At 38.5% G+C, this 23,393-nt stretch overlaps 1 protein-coding gene across 2 annotated transcripts in view; it reads left to right on the top strand.

Annotated features, from left to right (window-relative positions):
* The window catches only part of Arhgef12 (Rho guanine nucleotide exchange factor 12), a 131,549-nt gene that overhangs the window by 70,066 nt on the left and 38,090 nt on the right, over positions 1–23,393 (top strand). For both annotated transcript variants that reach the window (XM_005347148.3, XM_005347146.3), the window contains 11 exons: positions 1,019–1,117; positions 1,900–1,949; positions 4,984–5,041; positions 7,177–7,355; positions 8,547–8,624; positions 8,802–8,921; positions 10,806–10,946; positions 16,743–16,817; positions 18,784–18,876; positions 21,024–21,134; positions 21,339–21,437. In XM_005347148.3, coding sequence (XP_005347205.1) covers positions 1,019–1,117; positions 1,900–1,949; positions 4,984–5,041; positions 7,177–7,355; positions 8,547–8,624; positions 8,802–8,921; positions 10,806–10,946; positions 16,743–16,817; positions 18,784–18,876; positions 21,024–21,134; positions 21,339–21,437 — 1,103 coding nt within the window. The remainder of the gene's footprint in view (positions 1–1,018; positions 1,118–1,899; positions 1,950–4,983; positions 5,042–7,176; positions 7,356–8,546; positions 8,625–8,801; positions 8,922–10,805; positions 10,947–16,742; positions 16,818–18,783; positions 18,877–21,023; positions 21,135–21,338; positions 21,438–23,393) is intronic.

Genomic DNA, 23,393 nt, shown 5'->3' with positions numbered 1-23,393 from the left:
CATTTTTGTGCTGTTTTATATGTCATATACTTTGGCTTTGGATGAATTGCTCTGTGTCTGTGAAGCTGAAAGCATACATTAAGTCTCAGGCTACCCTAGAGTTAAGGGTCTTCATTATTCTCTTTTTGGTTGAGTTCCATTTTCTCTCTTTTAAAAATATTTTTTCTTTTCTTTTGTATATATGTGCATATGTCTGTGTGAGTATATGTGTGGGTACCCCATGAAGGTGAGAAGAAGGTATTAGGTCCCCTGGAACTGGGGTTACAGGCCTTTGTGAGCCTCCTGACAATAGTTCTGGGCAGAGCAGCAAGTGCTCTTAACCATGAGCCCTCTATCCAGTCTGCAGGGTTCCTATTTCTCTTATCTTGCCTTGGTGTTGGTTTCTTATTTAGATAGAAGGAACTAGCTAAGTATGTGCTGGAGATGAAATAGCTGAGTTCACAGGTACTTCCGTGTGTGCTTTCCTCTTGTTCTTCCCCTTCCCGTAGCCCCTTGGAAAATAGCTGCAGGTATTCCGCACACACCTCCTGTCTTTGTACAGTCTTTTCTTCAGTATATTTTTATGAGATTAAGATTGGATTTCTCCGAAATTTTCCGTATGATATTCCTAACCAACAAGCCCTATTTGGGGTTTTTGTTTTTGTTTTTTTTTGGGGGGGGGAGGGAGGGGGTTAGTACCTTGCTCTTTAAGCACAGAGCCAGGGGGAAGAATTTTTATTATATATTAATAGCATAGCTGTGAATTGCCTTTCCTTTTAATTGTCCCATCTCTAAAAATCCATCCGTTTCAGTTTGTTGTACCTTGTCCTTAATAGTCCACATCGTTCTCCATTGTCACTGGTACCCATTGTTCTTTGTAATGTTTTTACATTTGTTTTATGGGATTAGTGTTCATAGGCGCTTTATGAGTTACCCTTTATTTCTCCAGGTAGAGAATAGTTCATCACTAATACATAATCATTGTCTTTCATTCTTTTTTTTTTCTTCCTCCTTCCTTTACTGTGTGGTTGTTCTGCAGGCCTTGTTCAACGTTGTGTGATCATCCAGAAAGACGACAATGGATTTGGGCTGACAGTCAGTGGAGACAATCCAGTCTTCGTACAATCTGTCAAAGAAGGCAAGACATTTAAAAAAAATAGTTTTGTTTCGCGGCATGATTGTACATTGCCTTTAATCTTTGCACTCAGAAAGCAGAGGCAGGGGGATCTCTGATTACTCAGATAGCCTGATAGATATAGTGAGTTCCAGGCTAGCCCAGGCTGCATAGTGAGATTCTGTCTCATAAACAAAAACCAGTTTTGTCACTTGGAAAGCAAACAGGGTAGCATAACAAAGCTTAAATGATGTCTCTTGCTCAGAGTAGACTTACACAGACTGCAGGATGTGGACCTTTGTGCTGTATTTGTCTTTGGGGTTATAGAATTGATTTGCCTCAAGTGACTTTATAGAAAGAAAACAGTTCTTCTGTAGCTATAGAAACCACACGATTTCTTGGTCATGATGTTTTACATGTCATCACTTAACAGGTATTTCTACAACTTGATTTCTTTGTAGCATTCAAGTAATACTTTAATAGAAATAAAGACATATGGATGTTTCTTCCAAATGGTAGTCATATCTTTTGTTATTATAGTACATTGGATTGTTTTGTTTTGGGTGCTGTGATTTCAGGTAGATTATATTGTATTAAAGGTGACAACACTTTATAGATAATATTGAGTTTTCAAGTAAAAAAAATCATAAAACAAGTTTCATTCACACAGCACTGGGTGGTAGGAGGAGGATTTGAACCCAAGTCTGCTGTACTTTACAGCCCATATTTTAATTGTTGTTACATTACTTCTCTTTCAAGAAAGCTTATCAGTGAATGGCATGTTAAACAATTCATTTCTTCCACAGATGGAGCAGCCATGCGGGCTGGAGTACAAACAGGTGACCGAATCATCAAGGTAAAGTGACGTCTACTGTGGAACTCATGATATGATTGCATAACATACATCGTCTCTGTTTCTTTTTCTATCTAGATTTTTTTTTTTTTTTTTTTTGGTTTTTCGAGACAGGGTTTCTCTGTGGCTTTGGAGTAGATTTTTATAAAACCAGCTCTCTTTCATTTGTTTTAAAGTTAACATCACTGTTTACTTAAAGGCATGATAAAAGGCTTGTATATACAGAATCGTATTTGTTCTTGAGTAGGAAGTTCACCTTTTAAAACTCAGTTCTGTCCAAATTAATCTGTTAGCAAGATGTACTCATACAAAGAGGATTGTGCTGGTGTGTTGTTTGTTGCAAATTGATGGTTGTTGCAGATGAGCTTTTTAAAGAGGGCTGGTATAGAGTCCTTGCATACTCCAGACCTGGCTTTGATCTCCAGCTCCAGACCAAAAAAAGTAAAAATGCAGGAGATGAGTAGCTGAAGCCTGCTAGCCAAGCATTTTACCTGCTGAACAAGAGCACTTGTGTGTGCGCATGGTATATGCATGTAGGTCCACATGTTGCAGGTATATGTATATGCACATGTGTGAAGACCAGAGGAGTCCTCCTCTAGCAATGCCTGCCTTATTCCCTAACAGAGTCTCTCACTGAACTTGTTGCCCGTTGTGCCCCCATCTCTCTGCTGGCTTGCAGTGATGAATTCCCAGAAATCCTTCTGTTTCTACTTTTTGTCCTTCTCCCCAAACCTTTTCTTCTGCGTGGCACAGAGGTCTGGGAAGCCACACTAAGATTTTTCATGGAGCCTAGGGTTCCAAATCTGTGCAGCAAGCATCTTACCTACTGTGCTGTTTTCCCTGCCCAAGAGTACCTTTTAATAACAAAAAATAAACTTACTTGGTGGGGCACATCTGTAATCCAAACTCTGGGAAAACAGAGGCAGGAGGATATTTACAAATTTAAGGCCAGCCTGATCTACCTAGCAGGTTCTTAGACTACAGGCCCTATCTCAAAAAAATAAAAATAAAAAAATTAAATGAATAAATTACTAATAAAATAATAATTCTGATAGAAAAATTAGCAAATAATTTTATCAGACAATTCTTCAGAGTAATTGAGGTAAATGGCATTTTCATGAAATATGGTCAGTAGAATTGATAAGTGAAAGAGAAATTAAAATGATATGAAAAATGTATTTCATTGTCATTGTTTAATGATTAATGACTCACACTTGGCATATAATAGATACAGTAGAATGGCTTCTTTCATAGGTTTCATTATCAGTTAGGTAAAATCTGTTTGGTAGAAATTTGTAAATATGTATTAAAATTTTTAAATGTACAACCTTTGATCAGCCAGTTATTTCTAGATATATCGAAGGAAATTTGTGTACAGATGGACTCCATGAGATTTGTTACACACTGAAAACTTGTAAGTAACCCACAGCCTAAGTGCATGAACTGAGGATAGAGCAGAAGACCCATGGTTTTAAGAAAGGCTAGATTAAAGTGGCCTGGCCCTAACACTGCAATTCCAGTGCTTGGGACGAGGCAGAAGGATCGGGAGTTCATAGCTATGTGATAGTAAGTCCTCTCAAAGAATAACAACAGTTGGAAGACTGGTTTAAGAAGGTTCCAGTATCAGTGCTGAGAGATGATGGTATGGTAGAAGAAAAGCGGAGCATCCCATGTTTGCAAGTTTATCTCAGATGTTAATGTTGTGGTTAGCAGCAACACCTCCGGGAGACATGATGAGCATACTGTTGTATTGTGTGTGTATCGTGTATATGTTGTACATGCATGTATGTACATGTACACATACATGTGTGTGTAGAAGCCAGAGGACAACTTCTAGTGGTGTTACTCAGGTGCTGTTAACCTGATTTTTAGACAGGCTCATTCATTGGTCTGGAGCTTGCCTATTAGACTAGGCGGCCTATCCAGCAAGGTTCAGGGCTTGTCCCATCTCCCCAAAACTAGGACTGTAAGTGTCTGACACTGTGTCATTTAATGGAGACCTTGGATAGCATTTTTATACCCAATTTGTCTGAAAATTAAGTTTCTTTATAAAGATTACATTGTATTTGGAAAAAAGTAAATTGAGTGTTACATAATTTGTACTTTTCATTTTTTTATTATAATTTTGAAAAATCATTCAACTGTTACTAATTAAAAGCAAATAAAATTTTTGTTGATAGATTCTTGTTGTATAGGTTAGGCTGGCCTAATGCTATTGTAGGTGATTCTCTGTCTCTTCCTCCCCTGTGCTAGAATAACAGTCATGTACCACCAGTGCCCTGTTTATATAGTCTTGGGAATAGGACCCAGGATTTCATGCATGTTAAGCAAACACTCTGCCAACTGAGCTACATCCCCAGCCCTAAAGACATCTTTTTGACTTGGAGTATGTCAACAAATCTGTGAAGGTTTTGTTGTTGTTCGCTTTTTTTAACTTAAAATTTTTTTTTAAAAAAATACATGGATATTTTGCCCTCCTGTATGCTGTACACCACACTGGAGCCTGATGCCCATGGAGATCTGAAGAGGGCGTTGGATGTATTCCCTGGAATTGGAGTTACAGATAATTGTGGGCTACCATGTGGGTGCTAGGAATTGAACCTGGGTCCTCTGGAAGAGCGATATAGTTTTCTTAAACTCCAAGCCATCTCTCTCTAGTCCTATTGTGAAGAATTTGTAAATCTTTTTTCAAGTATATTTTGTATTTACCATTTTGACTAAGTTGAAACTTTGTTTAAATTATGGATGTTCACCCCTTTTACATTGCAATATGATATTGTCATCTGTAAATGTATTGGCTTGCCTTCCTAACTATCCTAAGATGCATGTAGCCAGGTGGCCACAGGTTGGATGTACCACCACCTTTAAATGAAGGTCTTGTTTTGTTTCAAGTTCATTTTGTTGCTGAATATATAGTGTTAAAAATTAATTTGGATCAAATGTTTATTATAATTAGTCCACAGTAATTCCTAAAGTCACTATATAGCTATTGTTTTAGTCAGATCTGTCTGACGCATACCTTTTCATTTTCTCACAGGTGAATGGGACTCTGGTGACTCATTCAAACCATCTGGAGGTGGTGAAACTAATCAGATGTAGGTGAATGTTATTTCTTTTTAATTGTTTTCTCAAACTCTTTAAAGGGTCACCAAGCATTTTTCTGGCACTGGCCAAATAGCAAATATTTTAGGCTTTGTGAACTACATAGTGACTACTGGAACTTGTTGTAGCATAGGTTCTAATAAAGCTTCATTTGACAAAACAGTCTGTAAACTAGATTTAGCTTCATGACTGGTGGTTTTTACTCCCTTCCCCATATACACACATTGGAAGGTCTAAGTAAAAACTTACTAGTAATTTTTTTTTCTTCTGAGTTTTCGAGACAAGGTTTTACTGTGTAGCCTTGACTATCCTGGAACTTACTCTGTAGACCAGTTTCACAGAGTTCTACCTGCCTCTGCCTCCTGAATGCTGTGATTAAAGGTGTGTACTACCACTACCCAGCTAGTAATTATGTGTGTCAACTTCCTGTTCCAATACATGTATTTGAAAGGCATATATGAATCACCTGACAGCAAGGAGGTTGAGAATCAGATAGAATGCCCTGAAGAACTTTAGAAATTATGTAGTACCTTACCTCAGATCAGTAAATTATTGGGCCATTCAAGAAAATCTTTTGGTGAAGTGCAAAGTTATGTCCTGCCTTCACCTACTTCCATTAGCAACTGGCAGCACTCATGTAATGTGGAGTCTAAGTGGTTGGTGTTTCTCTGAGCTGATAGGGAGGCAGGCCAAGCTCCAGCACTTGGGCTGCAGTTTCTCTGTATTTACAGGTTCAAGAGACGGTTCAGTGGTTTTGTGAGTTTTGCTTATAAGTGGATGTGATGGGGTGGGACTTGGGTTATTGGAACTGAGTGGTCTGAATGACATGCTGTACACCGGAAACCCCAGATTCATTCTTTGCACCAATGACATCATGACTGTTGCAGCAGCAGTAGAGAAAGAAGACACAAATCTCGCAATCCTAACAACCCTGTTTTCTTTGTTCTGATCTGGCTTGGGTATTGGGGGTTTGTCATGTTTTTAAGGAAAAATAAAAGTTCAAAGAGAAAGCTGAAAATAAATGGCATGTAATAGAAAAGGAATGTATGATTATGTCAGATAATTTCATAGTAAGTGCACTAGTTATTTATGGCCAACCAGAATTACTTAATTGTTATTACTGAGTAGACATGTTTTTTGGAATAAATTCAGTGAACTGAGTTATACTGTATAGGTAAGGCTTGACTAGTACTTGCTAGATAGCCTAGGCTGGCATTTGAACTTGAGCCTTCCTGCCTCAGCTTCTTCAGAGATGGAATTACATGTGTGTGTACCATGTCCAGCTTAGTCAGCTATCTGAGTTCTTTTTAAAAACTGGATTTTTTTTTAAGGCCTTTTTTGGGGAATGTGGATGGGAGTGGAGATTTGGACAGAGTCTTATGTAGCCTAGGCTGGCCTTGAGCCCACTGTATAGCCAAGACTGACCTTGAAATTCTGATACTATTGTCTTTACCTTCCTAGTGACAATATATAAGCATAAACCTCATAACTAGTTTATACACTGGCAGGGTTGGAACCCAAGGATAATGCATGGTAGGCAAGCACTCTGCAGATCTCTTTTAAAGACTGTGTCCTGGCTGTTTGCTTCATTTAAGTAACCCTGGGAACCACACTTATACTAATGAGCCATCTTGTGGCCTACTTTTAATGTGCATTCCAAACATTATCAGAGTGATTGAATTCTGATTTCCTTGAACCAGTTAAAGAAGGCGAGAAAGAGCTGAAGCGAGGTAAGCATATGGGCTAGTAAGATGGAACGAATGACTTTCACAGAGAGCATAAGGCTGAAAGCCTTGCAAGGTATACTTGTTGGGCATTGTGGTGCACAGTTGTGATGCCAGCGTATAGGAGGCTGAGGCAAGAGCTCGACAAGTTCAAAGGCTGCCTTGCTGCAGAATGAGTTCAAGGTTAGTCTTGGCAACTCAGTGAGGCTCTCTCGAGATAAAAAGTATTTTGAAAGGGTACAGATTTAGCTTAGGGGTAAATCTAAGCTGATGATTAGCATACATTCCCTTGGTACAATCCCCACTACCCCAGTTAAAGAAAAAAAGAATGAAAAAAGTTTTAAAAAGATTCTCAACATGTTATTTTTCCTTTTCTTCTTTTTCTCCCACCTCCCCACCTCCAGCTGGTTCCTATGTAGCTCTCACTGTCCAGGGACGCCCACCTGGGTCGCCCCAGATTCCGCTTGCTGATTCTGAAGTAGAACCCTCAGTCATTGGACATATGTCTCCCATTATGGCATCCCCTCATTCCCCTGGAGCATCTGGGAATATGGAGAGAATTACTAGTCCTGTGCTCATGGGGGTAAGACTAGAACATCATCTCAGTACATGCTCAATTAGATAAAGATGCCTTTGCTGTTATATGAAGAATTTTGATGCATTAAATTGATTAGCAAGCTTCCAGTCAAGAATCTAAGAAATACCTGCTTAACATAGAAGCTACATAATTATTTGGAGTAGTTGTTGTTATAGCAGATTTAGTTGAACATCTAAATTAGACATCTGCCATGTACAAAACAATGTATTATTCACAAATATATGATTATATTTTTTAGGTTATATTCAAACACTTTAGATATCTTACAGTGTATGCTTTATAAAGATAGAAGTTTGTTTATTTTGTTTACTATTGTGTCCCTAATGCCTGAAATACTGCTTGACATATTGGAGATGTTTAATAAATCTTTACTGACTGTGGTTAAGACTCTAAGTAACCAAAAGAGACAGAATGTAGGCATAAGAGAAAAATGCTAGTTTTTGTGAGGACAAAGGGTATCCAGTTGTGATAAAGGTCTTCATAGAATAAATGTGTTTGAATTTAGCCTTTTGTAATGGCTAACAGTGGTGACCATGGAGAGGAAGTGGAGGACACAGAATAAACCGAGCTGGAGAGCCAGGAAAATACTGTCAGAAAAGCAAGACTTTTGTTTAGCTTGTGCCGGTTAAGGAGGTGCGTGGTGGGAGATGGCTTATCAAAAGGAGGTCACCTATGCATTTGCAGTTGCTGAGCAAGTTCACAAGTTACTGAGTAAGCAGTGCGAATCCATTCAACACTGTTGTGAATGGGAGAGTGATGTGATTATAGTAGGATTATCAGGAGACACAGGAATTTGTAAAACAAGGAACAATGAATTGGGAGTTGTCTCAGAGTTTGGGCAAGCTAGACTAGAAACTAGAACCAGTCCTGGGGATTGATAGTAATGCCTCACTTGATAGAAGTAGCAATAACAGATTTGTACTTCTGTAAATCCAGTTCTCCAGCCAATACCCACATTTAATATTCTCTTGAACATAGTCTAGTAAAGGCAAAATGAAAAGGTAGAACTGTGTCTCTACTGTGTCTCTTAATGAAATGAGCCATCTTCATTCATAAGTGCCAGGAGTAAGAAAATCCTAAAGAACACTGAGGGTTGTAGCTGACACAGAACACCATCTTTCTTGTCCTTCAATTTTAGCCTCATTTCCCTTGTATTGTATTCTTGTCCTTTTATAGGAGGAAAACAATGTGGTTCATAACCAGAAAGTAGAGATTCTGAGGAAAATGTTACAGAAAGAACAGGAGCGGCTGCAGGTACGGAGTTAGAATATATTCTTTTCAGGCCAAGGAAACTGAGTGTTTGTAGAATTGCTGTTTTCCATTTTCAGTCAAAAAGATTGTACTGGTCCCACCAACTGCTATGCTAGCAGTGGCCTTCTCTATTTTCATGACTTAAGTAATTAATTTCTAAAATACCTTTATAATTTTCAGTTACTGCAGGAAGAATACAACCGAACAGGTACCCCAAGATTGCTCAAGGAGATCCAGGAGACCAAGAAGCACATTTCTCAGCTGCAGGAGCAGCTGTCCAAAGCCACAGGCTCTGCTCAGGTAGTGGCATTACTGGAAATTCTGCCCAGTGTTTATAGGAATTTTTTTTTTCTGGGAATGTGTCAGAGAATTTCATAATTGCCTTTTAAAGTGATTTTTCCAGCTTAGAATAACAGGATGTTCTATGTAGGATGTTATGGACCCAATGATTAGCAAAAATAAATGTGGACTTGTGATTGTTTACTTGCTTTTATTCCATTGTAATTTTAAGAAAGGGTTGAGTACTTTTGCTTTGATGTGACAAAACAAAAATGTAGTTGAAAATAGTTGCATTTCTGTAGTTTACCTTGTCACAATGAAAACTGATAGGTTTTTACGTAGGGATGTTAGATCCATCTGTCCAGCCAGCCAGCCAGCCATCCATCCATCCATCCATCCATCCATCCATCCATCCATCCATCCATCCATCCAGTCTGTTTGGTTATTCGAGACAGGGTTTCTTTGTGTAGCCGTGGCTGTCTTAGAACTAGCTCTATAGATCAGGCTGGCCTCAAACTCACAGAGATCCTCCTGCCTCTGCCTCGTGAGTGTTGGGATTAAAGGCATGAACCACCACTGCTTTGTAGTGTTTTTTATAGGCAGGATGTAACTTTTATAGTCCTTCCTGCCTTATCCTTCCAAATGCTGGGATTACTGATGTGCTCTTACCATAACTAGCCATGTTTATATTCTTTGTTTTTCTTTATGGATGCAGGGTCTTACTGTATTGTCCTGACTAGCCTTGCACTTGGCTGTGTAGCCCAGGCTGGCCTTGAATTTACAGCAATCCTACAGCCTTAGCCTCCTGAGCGCTAGAGTCACAGGCATGTCCCGCCTTTCCCAGTTTCATATTTATGGTCTTACTATCCCTAATCTTTATTGTAATTTTAAAGTAGGTTTTAGTAGAACTTGCTGTAAAGGTGTAAGTTATGGAGGTAATGGACCTGTGGTTAATGTGAGCTGGACGTCCTATAACATTCTTATTTGAGAGGCACAGGGCTTTGTGTACTTCATCTCAAAGGAAGATGCCTGTAGAATTACTTAAAATATGTAAAAGCTGATGAGTTGTTACTGTTTTTGAGTTGATACAAGTCATATCTTCACAGAACTGACAAGAATTCTTTGAGATAATTTATTTTTGCTAGTTTTAAAGTAAAATACTAAGTTGTTGTTGGAAAAACTAGGGCTTAAACTGGTTAAATGACATAGTTAAGGTGACATGGTATGTCAGGTCTCCTGGTTAGTGTTCTTTTTATTACATATTTTTTTCATTTTGATTATTATGCTCTAGTATTGGTATCTGTATGTGTGTTGTGTGTGCATGCATACATATCTATGCATATGCTCATACATACGTATTTGGTAATACTGGGGATTGAACTTGTTGCCTCATGAATATTAGTCAAGCTATACCACTGAGCTATATTAGGAACCCTTTGTTTATTAACCCTTTATTATTGAACAGAAGTAATGTATTTATTCAATAAGAACAGAAAGATGTAGTTTCAGTAATTTACCTTAATAGTGTGTATTCAAGTATTAGACATTTGATGAAATTCTGAAGCAGTGGAAGGCATTTGAATAGAAGTAGTGTAATAATCTTTACTAATGGGCAGATAATCTAAAAATTAGTTTAGTTTAGTTAATGCTATTGTACATATGTTTATGCTGCTATTTGCTGTTGGAATTTTTTATTCTATGTTAAAATATTGCTTTCTCTATCTTTATGGTTGTTCATTTTAGGTTTCTAAAACTCATAATTACTTGTTTTTTATTTTATGTATTTTTACCTTAAGTATTTTTGGTCCCATTAGTAGCCAGCCTTCAGCTGCATCCGTGTAGTAGGTATTGTTACTGATTCTCTTCTTTGATTGTGTCTATGTGTAATTCTTTAATCTCTTTTAGGATGGCACTGTAATTGCACCCTCTAGGCCATTAGGTGATGCTCTAACAGTCAGCGAGGCAGAAGCAGATCCTGGAGATGGCCCGTGCAGGACTGATGGGAACAGTGGAGATGCTTCTCGGCCTAGTAGTGACAATGCAGATGTAAGCATTGATCTTTAAGTCTGTATTTTCTTGTAGTGACAATGCAGATGTAAGCATTGATCTTTAAGTCTGTATTTTCTTGCATTCTCCTCACAGTCCCTTTCTTAAGTTATGTGCATTCAAAATGTTATCTTTTATAGTAAGGGTTTTTATATAGCAATTTGATGGGCAAAGTTCTGAACATTGTTAAATGTGAGCTTTTAATTCCAGAGGTCACTTTTCCCTCAGGCATTCACTGCCAAGTGTTCTTGTAGAGATGGAATTTCCCAGCAGGCTGCTTGTGGATTGAGAAGCTAATGCCTGTGCTTTTTTGCTCAAATGAGAGGCCAACTGTTGGTATCTTTAAGAGCATGTTAATATTCCAATTGTGGTCAGAATGACTCAGTCTTGAATCATGAGGCACTTTGCCATGACAAAGAGAAGAGGCCTTTATCCTGTTAGACTCCAGCTACTAGCCTGGGTTTACGACAGCTTCATCCTGATTCACACAGAGATTACCAGATGAATACAGGTATTTGTTTATAAAAAACATGTTAGATTGAATATGATATAGAGCCATAATTTCATGACTATTAAAAGCTAAATCAGGCAAGCATGGTAGCACATAAACTTTAATCCTAGCATTTGGAAGGCAGAAACAGGAGGATCTCTGTGAGTTCAAGGCTAGTTTGGTCTGCATGGAGAATTTCAGACCTTCCAGGGCTTCATTGTAAGACACTGTCTCCAAAACAAAAAAGAAAAGAAAAAGGCTATTAGCATTGCTTATGCAACATGATTTTTTATATAGTATATGCTGATATGTGTAGAAATTGATCATCTCCTCTAAGGACGATGAGGTCATTGTCTAAGGGTAGTGTTTTGTGTCTGTGGGCAATGGAATCAAGTCAGTGAGTTGTGACTGTTTTTAAGACAAGCACAGCACATTAGGGTGCTCTGTGTGTAGAAGAGGTGCTGCAACTTATGACTTGTGTACATACGAGTACTGGCGAACAGTGTAATGTTTCTGCATTGCTAAAGATGAGGAACTGAGAGCTGTGGTCTAAGCTATTACCTAGGCTTCCTTTGAGGCTTGACTTACTGATTCGGTTTCTCAGGCAAGGAAAATTTGAGAACTTTTTTTCTTTTTGTTTTTTCTTTTTGAAAGATGACAATGGGGACTGGAAAGATGGCTCAATAGTTAAGCTGCTCTTCCTAAGAGCTGAGTTCAATTCCCAGTACTCACAGCTCACAGCTGTTTGTAACTTCATTCCCAGGGATTCTGACACTCTCACATAGACATATACTTATGCAGGCAAAAACACCAATGAATGTAAAATAAAAATAAATTAGTTTTTTTAAAAAAAATATGATAAGGTTTTTAAAAGTTTGATTCTTCAAGAAAAATTATAGCTAATATTTATCAAGTATTATACTACAATGATGGTGAATATTAATATTTTTATATTAGTTAAATTCTGAAAACATCTTTATGAAATATTGCTACTGTCACTTTACAAAAGAAAAATCTGAGGCCAAAGGGAAGCCATGTAGTGAATGATTTGCTTCCACCACACACAAGGCTGATCCTTAAAAATATACACAGAGGTAGTGATTCATGAGAACAAACTTTTTTTTTAAGAGAGTAAAAGTTAGAATAACCCAAAATATCAGGACTGTGAGTGAAAGGCTAGAGATGAAATGAGACAGATTGGAGGCAGGTGTGAGGGCTGCCTCTGCTTGTCCTAGCAGTGCGGCTTAGGTCTATCTGCACTCTGGTTTGTGATGCCGTACTGTTCCTCTGTCCTCTGTATGGTTATCTGCTGTTAACCACCGTGTGGGCATTCAGAGCAGGTGGCATGGATGAGAAATTGGAATTTTATTTTGTATTTAAGGAAATGTTACAGTCATAATCTGTGCTTTTCAAATACAGCTTTATAAAATGGAGTTAATTGATGAGTGTAGGATTAGGCATTACAACAAATTAATTCTGACATGTAATTGGTAAGAATTAGAATAAATAGTGTCCTAGTTAGGATTGCTATTGTTGTGTTGAAACATTGTGATCAAAAGGCAAGTTGGGGAAGAAAGAATTTATTTGGCTTACACTTCATATCACCATTCATTACTGAAGGAAGTCAGTCCAGGAACTCAAAGGCCAGAACCTGGAAGCAAGAGCTGATGCAGAGGCCATAGAAGGGGTGGGGTATTTTTTACTGGCTTGCTCGTTGCTTGCTCAGGTCTCTTATATACCAGCCCAGGAATGGCACCACCCACAATGGCCTGGGCCCTTTCCTATCAATCACTAGTTAAGAAAATACCCTGTAGACTCGCCTGCTGCCTGATCTTAGGGAGGCATTTTCTCCATCGATGTTTCTTTCTCTCAGATGACTCTAGCCAGGACAAATAGTAAAATGTTTCACTAAAGTATTTAGGCTTTATCATGTATACATAGCCAAGAAGCAATATCATAAATGTCAGTGTAGGAAACAAATTGTGGAAAAGAGATGGTGTTGTAATAGAAAGCAGTGGGGCTGCGTCCCGGGCACCCCAGCCGCCTGGCTAGCTTATGCCCTGAAATAACAACACACAAACTGTATTCTTTTAAACACTGCTTGGCCCATTATATCTAGCCTCTTCTTGGCTAACTCTTGCACCTGGACTAGCCCATTTCTAATAATGTGTAGCACCGAGGTACGCTTACCGGGAAGATTCTAGCCTACGTCCATCCTGGGTCTGAGCTTCATCGCGTGTGCCTGGGAGAGGGGAGCATGGCGTCTCTCTGAGCTAACTTCCTCTTCCTCCCAGCATTCTGTTCTGTTTACTCCTCCCACCTATGTTTTAACCTATCAGGGCCAAGCAGTTTCTTTATTGCTTAACCAATGAAATCAACAGATTGATATATGACACTCCCACATCAAGATGGAAATGGGATGGGGAGGATATCTGTAAGAAAAGGAGACTGGCTTAATAGGAATTCAAAAGATGTGTGTTAAATGGTTAACAGATACCATTTAGTGAATGCCTACTCTGTGCCAGAGATTATACGAATGATTTGAGATACTCTTTTTATTCTCAGAATACCTTAAGTAGTACTTCCATTATATAAAGAAACTAGAAACAAACAAATAAATATTGTAAAAACCCTGAGAAATAACATAATTCAGTTACCTGCTGAACACATAGCAAACTTGTATAATTCCCACAAATTTGTTTAATTTAAACTGACACGTCTTAGACTAAAAGCAGCTTATGAATTTCCACATTTGGGTGCAAAAAAGTCAGAAATCAGGTCTTTCTCATATTGCCATCCATCTTATTTTTTGAGACCAGTCTTTCACTGAACCTGGATCTTATCAGCTGGTTCGCCTGGCAAGCCAGTGAGCTCCTAGGATCTGTCTGTCTTGCATCCTAGAACCAGGGTTACAGTCATCTTTGCTCAGCTTTTGCATGGCTGCTGGGCTGGTGGAATAGGTATGAAGCAAGCACTTCACTCACCGAGTCGTCTCCCCAACCCTCTTCTCAGTTTTATAAAATATTCTCCTGCTAGTGCTTGTGATTTTAAAAATCCCACTATTGCTCAGTTTGGTGAAGGCTTAAAAGAATGTCACAAATCAGTTTCCTCCGACGTGACTTACGTGCCATCTGCAATTCAGAGTATCTGTTTCTGTTTTCTTTCTTTTTTTTTTTTAAGATTTATTTATTTATTATGAATACAGTTCTGCCTGCATCATGTATGCCTGCCTACCAGAGGAGGGCACCAGATCTCATTAAAGATGGTAGTGGGCCACCATGTGGCTGCCGGAAATTGAACTCAGGTCCTCTGGAAGAACAGCCAGCCCTCTTAACCTCTGCGCCATCTTTCTAATTTCCTGTTTTAATTTTTTTTAAAAAAAATTTATTTTGAAAAGTTCTTCATAATGCTTAACTGTATAGAAGTTCATTGAAATGGGTGGACTCTGGGTCTAGATGATCTTGCTATATGATTTTCTTATTTGCAGGTATTTTAATCATAAACCTTTAGGAAAGATAAAAAGTTGTCAGATGTATTTAAAAGTAGAGAGAAAGTAAAATGAGCCCCATCACACTCTTATAATCCAGTCTCAACTCAAAATTGCTGTCTGTGACTCTGGATCCTCACATCTCAGACTGTTTCGTTAATGTGACTTTAAGAGGTGTGATACTCTAAAACAGGACTTCAGTACTGTCAAACCTTATGAATTAACACTTTCTCACATATAGTTTGGATTACCCTAATTGTCTTAGAAGGATCTGTTTGTATTTTGTTTATTTGGTTTGTTTTGTGATGCTGGGTATCAAACCCAGGACTGTGATGCTTGAGTCCCTCATTAATACAACCCCAGTTCTAGTTTGTTGATTTGAATCAAGATCCCAGCAAGGTCTTTATAGCCTTTGGGTGATATGTAATTCATCACCTTCTTTCTTTTCTCTCCCTTCCCTTCCCTTCCCTTCTTTTTCTTGATATATTTTGTTTGGAATAAATTGGGTCATATATCAGTTAAATAGTCCACTTTCTGACTGTCTTTTCATGGTATTTTATAACTTGTTCCTCTCTCTTTGTTTCCTGAATACTTCTAGTTAGAGCTAGAGTCTCGGTCAGATTAAGGTTTAGTAGTTATTGTTTAGTGGAAGCAATTCATGGGTAGTACTGGATGCTCTTGTCCTGTCACACCAGGAGGTAAGTGGCTGTTTAAGGTGTTAATGATTGATTTTTTTTATTATAAAGTTCCCTATCAGTCTGCTGTATAATTTTGTTTTTACATCCCTTCTAGAGTCAAAATGCCTAGATCATTTGATTAGTTAAGTCTTTCAAAAGCATAGTTTGTTTCTTTTCTATATATAGTAACTGAAAGATTAGTTCACCCTAAAATGGAGCTTATGTAAAAATGCAACATTGTGATACTTCCCTGGGGACACTGTTTCTATCACCTTGTACAGAGAGGTAGAGGCAAGCCAGAGACTTGCTTGGTGAATCAGCTTATTGAGTCTGCTTACAGACGATTGGGTGACTCAGGCGGTTGCATCACCAAATAAGCCTACCCCTGCCTTCTTGATGACTCAAGAAACCTGTATTGTGGCAGTCCTTTGTACGGCTTGCAAGCAGTGACACCACAAAGAGCTATGCCTGTGTTCTAGCAATTTGGTTTTGCTGATACTATCCTCACACAAAGACCGGAGTGCTCTAAATTTCTCCTGAGTTTCCTGAGCCTCCTCAGTCCTTTCTTCCCCTAGGAGGGACATTTCTGTTTGGGGAAATGGCTACATTACATGCAGAATAAACACTTCTCCTTGACTTTTTTTCAGAGAGTCCAAATTCTTAAATTCCGAAGTTGACCAGTGAGGGTTGTATGACTATGGTTGTAATATTTTTGAACTTACAGTTGTTAATGTGAGCCATCAGTACTAATGTGAATAATCTGATTTTGGTCACTGGGAGAGAGGTAGAGATAGTTTGATAAGGCATAGGCTAAGAAAGATGATAAAGTTAGAGTTTTCTTTGAAATAATAAGTTTGAGGTGTGGAATATGTTCATAGTCATGAACAAGGTAAGTTGCTTCCAGGCTGGAGATTAGATGAAACAGTTTCAGTGGTCCTGTATTATTTTCAGTATTAAATGGAAAAGCTGACAGAATAAGTGAGTGACTAGAGGCAGGAATAAGAATAACAGGCATGTATTATATGAAGGATGCTTCGTTTAAAATACACATTAGTAGTGCAGAACTTTCTCCCTTACTCATTTTTATTTGTTGCTTACTGAAATGAATTGGTACATGTGTATATGTGTTCTCTTTTCATTAGAGTCCCAAGAGTAGTCTGAAAGAAAGAATTTATCTAGAGGAAACCCCAGAGAAAAGTGAAGGAATTCAGGACACTGTGAGTATGACATCTATGCAATGTGTGTTGTCTTTGCTTTTTGTTTCTCAGTTTGCATGTTTGGGGAGTGAAACAGCATGAGCACCTGCTGGCAAGTGCATCATAGCTGAGCAGAGCTAGGAAGGTCTCATTTAGGTGCTGTTCCAGGAGGGAGGGTGTGAAAGATTGGAATAAGTAGGAAAGAAGTTCATAGCATTATTAGTGTATTGTTATGACATAATATATTATAAAATTTACTATTAACTAATTTTAAAATATAAAAACAAGTATATTCATATTGTTTTGCAACTATCACCACTTTATGTCTCCAGAGTATTTTGTCTTCCTCAACTAAAATTTGGTGCCCATTGAATGTTCAGTTCCCGTGTCTGCTGTCTTCCGCCCTGGCAGTCCCCATACTTTCTGTTTTCGTGACCTGTTGATGGGAACAGAATCGCATCATATTTTTCTTTTGTGATTGACTTATATCAAGTAGCATGATGTCTTCAAGTTGTCTTCTCTTTTAAGACTGAATAATACTCTTCTCCTGTATCCTCTCTGCATATATTAAGCAGAATGTAATATATAGACGTAAGGAATTTAAACCCCTCCCATGTGTGTGCTCACTCATGCACCTTTGTGATACTTCCAGCCCTTTTGGGTATCTACTTAGATGTGCAATTGCTGGATTTTCAAACTCTTTAATAAGATTAAAAATACTCATTTGTATTGTGTATGTGTATGATGTTGAATCAGTATCTCCTTCCACCTTTCCACACTCAGGTTCTAGGCTCTGTGTCAAATGTATTTACTTTCTGAGTTCCCAGTGGCCCTGGATTTTACATACTCACAACTGGATGCTTTGGCATTATGATTTTATTTGGTATTTTAAATGTATCGGTGTTTTGCTTGCATGTATTTCTGTGAACATATGTGCAGTGCCTGCAAATGACCAGAAGAGGGCGTCAAAACCCTCTAGAGGTGGTGGTTGTAGACCCCAATGTGGATACAAAACCTGAACCCAAATCCTCTGCAAGAACAGAAAGTACTCATTAACTGCTGAGTCATCTTTCCAGCCCTATGACTTTAGTTTTTAATAAATGTACTTGAAGTTTCATTGTAAAAGACTTAACAGAATTTCGTGATATTATTAGCAACATGTTCTGAGTAGTCAAGAGACATCAGTTAAGTTACAAAATGAAAATTTGACCATTGTTGAAAATAAATGTCTATTGTTTCACTTAGTTTTTAAATTTAAAATTTGAGGTTAGAGAAAATAAAAGCAGTTTTTAAGTAGAGATTGAGTAGGGATTGGACCCTTCCCTAGAATGACCAAGGCCCTGTATTTTATTCCTAGTATCACAAAAAAAGAAAAAAGATGTAACCCAGTTTCAAGTCCATTCATTACAAGGTATAAGCATGTGTGAATGAAAATGTTAGTACTCGCTGGGCAGTGGTGGCACACGCTTTTAATCCCAGCACTCGGAAAGGAATAGAGACAGGCGGAACTTTGTGGGTTCAAGGCCAGACTGGTCTATAGAGCAATTTCCAGGACAGACTCCAAAGCTACAGAGAAACTCTGCCTCCAAAACAAAACAAAACAAAACAAAACAAAACAAAACAAAACAAAAAACCCAAAATGTTACAAACCAAAGTTGTGTAGTGAGCACAGGTTTATTAGTCCTAGGGAATGTTGACCCCTCCTCCCTCCTTTGCTGTCCAGAAAGCAGCCAGTGCTCTTGTGGACATTTGACTTTGAACATCTGAGAACAGATACTTTGAAAATAAAGCACTTCAAAGAAGATAATAAAATGGACCTTACTGATGAAGTGAGCCTTGTGCCTGTCTGTTTTACATTGTGTCTTACTCAGAGGTGTCAGCCCACCAGACCCAGTGAGCCTCTTCTTTCCAGTAGTTTGGTTGTATTCTTTCTTTGCCTTTGATCATCAGATCTTTTTTTTCTGTTGCTCTTCCCTGATGTTACCAGGACACACAATCGCTCGTCAGCAGTCCCTCCACCCGTGGAGCACCTCATATCATTGGAGCAGAGGATGATGACTTTGGTACTGAACACGAGCAGGTAATGTCTCATTGCTATAAAATGCTAAATTATCAACTTTCTAAGATGTCTGATTTGGTAAACATTCTTTGGAAGTTGAAATAAAACTTGTTAATGATGTAAGCCTAAATCTTAAAAACAAATTACTTGAGTTAGTTGCTTATTTTAGCTTTGAATAGTAGAAATTAACCCTGCAGACTGTAGAGGTCGTTTTATGAGTACTTGAATATTTAATTTTATTTTGGGAGTGGGATGTAACTGAATATGACACCTAAAAATAAACTTTACAAATTCCAGTTATCCATTGATGGAAGGAATATGATTAGTCTAATTCTTGTCCTTTTACCCTGTGGTCTTGCTACATTCAGTGGATATTTTTAGGAAGTTTATATATTAGGAGGATTTTTGAGGCAGTGTCTCCTTAGCCCAGACTGTCCTGAAACGCTCAGTGTAGCTGAGGATGGCTTTGAGCCCCTCGTCTGTGCTTCTTCTTCTCCAAGTGCTGGGACCCCTGGTGTGCACTACCATTCCCACTCTTTAGTAGTTTTTTCAAAGAAGTTTTTGGAGCCCCTAAGAGGTAAGAGGACCACAAGTTTGAATCTGACCTGTACTGACTACATTATGAGATCCTGTCTCAGTTTATTTTAATAAACAAAAATAACAAAAAAAACCCCTTCATTATCTTTATATAACATTCACACTGTTTCTTAGAGATGTGGCTTTGTTTCCTTCAGTCACTTTATGTATTTCTTGTTTCTCGTCCTTGCTTTATTGTGTGGCTGGTCTTCTGTAGGAGGCTAGTCATTTTGGAGGCATCCTTGCCTTAGAAAGCCCTCTTAGGCAGAAAATGCTCAGTCCTTTATGCTTAAGCATGTGACTGACAGGTGTTTTTGTAGATGTTCCTGATTAGGCTATGAGGTATAAGTTGAAGAATAGTCCTAGCTTAACGAGAGTTTTCTTCTTTCTTTCCTTCTTTAAATCTTGACTGGATGTTGAATTGTGTTGAATGACTTAGGATGACTTATTTTTGTTGTTTTTTCTGATTTTCTGTCTTAATAAGACAGATTGTGCTGGTTAGTATTAGAGTATTGAACTGTCCTTGCATTACTAGAATGACCCCCAACCAGTCATGGCATATTCTCACCTTTTAATTTTATTTAGGATTTATTTAGTGTTGTGTATGCATGTGGAAATGTGTATTCACATGTGTACATATGACATACCTCACAAATATAGGTCAGAGAAATCTTTTGGGGGTTGGTTTTCTCCTCACACTGTTTTGAGGCAGTCTCTCTTACTGCTTCTGCCACTGTGCTGCCTGTGCAGTTTCTGGCCCATTCACCACCTTCTCCCTCCTCAAATCTGGCTGTAGGAGTGCTGGAATTACAGATGAGTTTCAATTTGCTTACTTTTTTTTTTTTCTTTTTTTTGGTTTTTCGAGACAGGGTTTCTCTGTGGTTTTGGAGCTTACTTTTATCTTATGTGTATGAATGTTTGACCTGTATATGTGTTTGTGTACTTTATGTGTGCCTAGTGCCTGTGGAGGCTGGAAGAAGGCTCCAGAACCTTTGAATTGGAGTTAATAGACTGTTGTGAGTCACCATGTGTGTGCTGGGAACCCAGGTCTTCTGCAAGAGCAGCCAGTGCTCCTAACTGCTGAGTCATCTCTCTGGCTCCCCTGTCTGAATTTTTATTTAAAAACAAACAAAAAACAAGCCCATAAGCACAAGTCCAGCACTCGGGAGACAGAGGCAGGAGAACTCTTAGTTTGTTAGCTTGGGCAGCTTTGTGAGTTCAGGCCAGCCAAGGGTACATAGCAAGAACAAAACCAGAACAAGACAGGTTGACAGGTTAAAAAACAAACAAACAAAAACAAAAAACAACTAAGGAAAAAATGAAGAGAGACAGAAACAGAAACAGGTAGGGACCCTTCAGAGGTACTCTGCAGTGACCTCTGTCCTCCACCGAGGCCACCTCTTCAGATTCCCACCACTCCCTAAGTGCATCTCCAGGTGGGCACTCAGCCCTCAACACATGAGCCTGTGGGGACATTCTAGGCCGAAACTGCAGCAGGAGGTCAGGGGAAACTCTGATGCTTGTTCAGCTGATCTTACAGTACAGCTTTTAATTATCAAGAGTTACTGACGTACAACCATTTCTTCTTCTAGATCAATGGGCAGTGCAGCTGTTTCCAGAGCATTGAACTGCTGAAATCGCGCCCTGCTCACTTGGCTGTTTTCTTGCACCATGTAGTTTCACAGTTTGACCCTGCAACATTGGTAATATACCTTATAGTTCACGTGATTCAGGTTCTGCATAGTGATTCATGTGCTGGAGAACTTTTCTTCTGTAAAATGAATAGACAGACTTGTTTTCTAAACATATAAGGATAGGCATGCAGGACACTTCAAATGTTATTAATTAAATTACTACACTTTGTGGTTTTTTCATTGTGTCTTTTTCCATTTCTTTCTCCATGACAGCTCTGTTATCTCTATTCAGACCTGTATAAGCAGACCAACTCCAAGGAGACTCGGCGTGTCTTCCTTGAGTTTCATCAGTTCTTCCTGGACCGATCTGCAGTAAGTTAACAAGTTAATGCTAGAATCTTTCCTCCAGTGCATTCATTGTCTTAGTGACCCTGATTCCTCTCCCCTAACCATGGTGTTGAAGTGTATCATGCTTTTCAGCATCCATATTATTATCTCAGTTCTTGATTATGCTTGGCTGGCTTAAAAGTAATTTCTAAATTAGTTTTGGATATATGAATTCTTACAATTGATTTTAGGGAATATATGTATATATGTGTGTGTATGTATATATTATACGTGTGTATGTATACACATATATGTACATATATACACACACATGTATATTTGGAAATTTATATGTGTATGATTAGAATGGGGGCTAAAAAAGATAATATAAATGATAGACATATGTATTAGAACCCAAAGGATAATGCTTGGATAATTGAATTCTGAGTGACCTCCTTGAACATTAGAGATACAAATTTATCTAAAAAGTGGTGGAAAAGGTCACACACTGAACTCCATGATAACAGCACTTTGTTTTATCAGTAGCAATGCAAGGGAGGTGGCTCAGTGATTAAAGGGCTTGGTACAAAGTCACGAAGACCCGAGTTTGATCCCCACATCCACATGCAAAGGCAGAGACAGGGAGATCCTGGGGCCTTGCTGGCCATCTAGCCAAGCCTTTGAGCTCCGGCTTTGGTGAGAGATTCTGTCACAAACAGTAGGTAGAGAACATTTGGCCTCCACTCATGTGCTTTTGTATGCATAGTACATGTGCGTGCACATGCATAAACACACACACAATGCTAGTAAGGTTGTTTATTTTATAAGTCTTTTCTTTTTAAGCTGAATTTTATCATTAGCATTACTAAATAAGGGTAAATAATAGCTCATAGTACTTCTTTGGATGTTATTTTTGCACAGGGTTACAGGCCAGTCCTGAATTCAGTATGTCACCGAAGATGACCTTAAACATACTCTCACCTCTATTTCCTAGTTGTAGGGATTAAAGCATGTGCTACCATATCTGGTTTTATGAGATGCTGAGATGACACCATGGCTTTCTGAGTGCCAGGCAAGCACTCTGCCATGTTTCCAGCCCTCGTCCTTACATTTGATCTTCTTTAGATGACTGCTTCAGACTCTCTGATCTCCTTCACTTCCTCTCCTAGGATTTTCTCATCTGAAGACTTTGCTTTTTATTTACATGTATATTTGTTGTCTGTGTGGGTATGTGCCAACTGTGTGCCAATGACTGGATTCCAGAAGAGAGGGTCAGGCCCTTAGCTGAACTCTGGTCCTCTGTAAGATCAGCAAGTGCTCTTAAACCACCAAGCCATCCTTCTAGCCCAGCCCTGACCTTGCTGTTTTCCTGGAAAGTGTGTAAAACAGTGGTTCTCAACATTCCTAATGCTGTGACCCTTTTAACATGGTTCCTCCTCTTGTGGTGACCTGCAACTGTAAAATTACTTTCATTGCTACTTCATAACTGTCATTTTGATACTGTAATGAATCATAATGTAAATATCTGATATGTAACCCCTGTGAAAGGGTTACCTTCCTCCCTCCACAGGTTGAGAACCGCTGGTATAGTGTGGAGAGAAAGAAAATAAGTGGATATAGCGGCTACTTCCATCATACTGTATATCTGCCCGTTTGCTCTCATGATTCGTGTTAGCATCAAAGAATAAGAAAAATCCATATTAACATGCTGATTCTTCTTTTATGTGACAAATCTTAATTATTTCATCCATATCGATATATATGACTTTTTATTTTATTTGTGTTGCTGGGAATTAAATCTTTGACTTGATATGCCAAAAAAGGCTCTATTAATGAGCTATATAACCACCCCACATGTCCTTTTTTACTCATGCTAAAAATGCTTTTCTTTTTTTCTTTTATTTATTTATTTATTTTACTGTTTTTCACATCTTTCCTTTTTGCTTTTCCTTGAAACAGGGTCTCATGATAGTCCAGGCAGGCCTTGGGCTTCTAGATTCT

This window comes from Microtus ochrogaster, chromosome 5 (assembly GCF_000317375.1).
Source record: "Microtus ochrogaster isolate Prairie Vole_2 chromosome 5, MicOch1.0, whole genome shotgun sequence".
In the NCBI taxonomy this organism is placed as follows: Eukaryota; Metazoa; Chordata; class Mammalia; order Rodentia; family Cricetidae; genus Microtus; species Microtus ochrogaster.
Note: the sequence above shows the minus strand (reverse complement) of the source record. Positions and strands in the feature narration are given on the sequence as shown.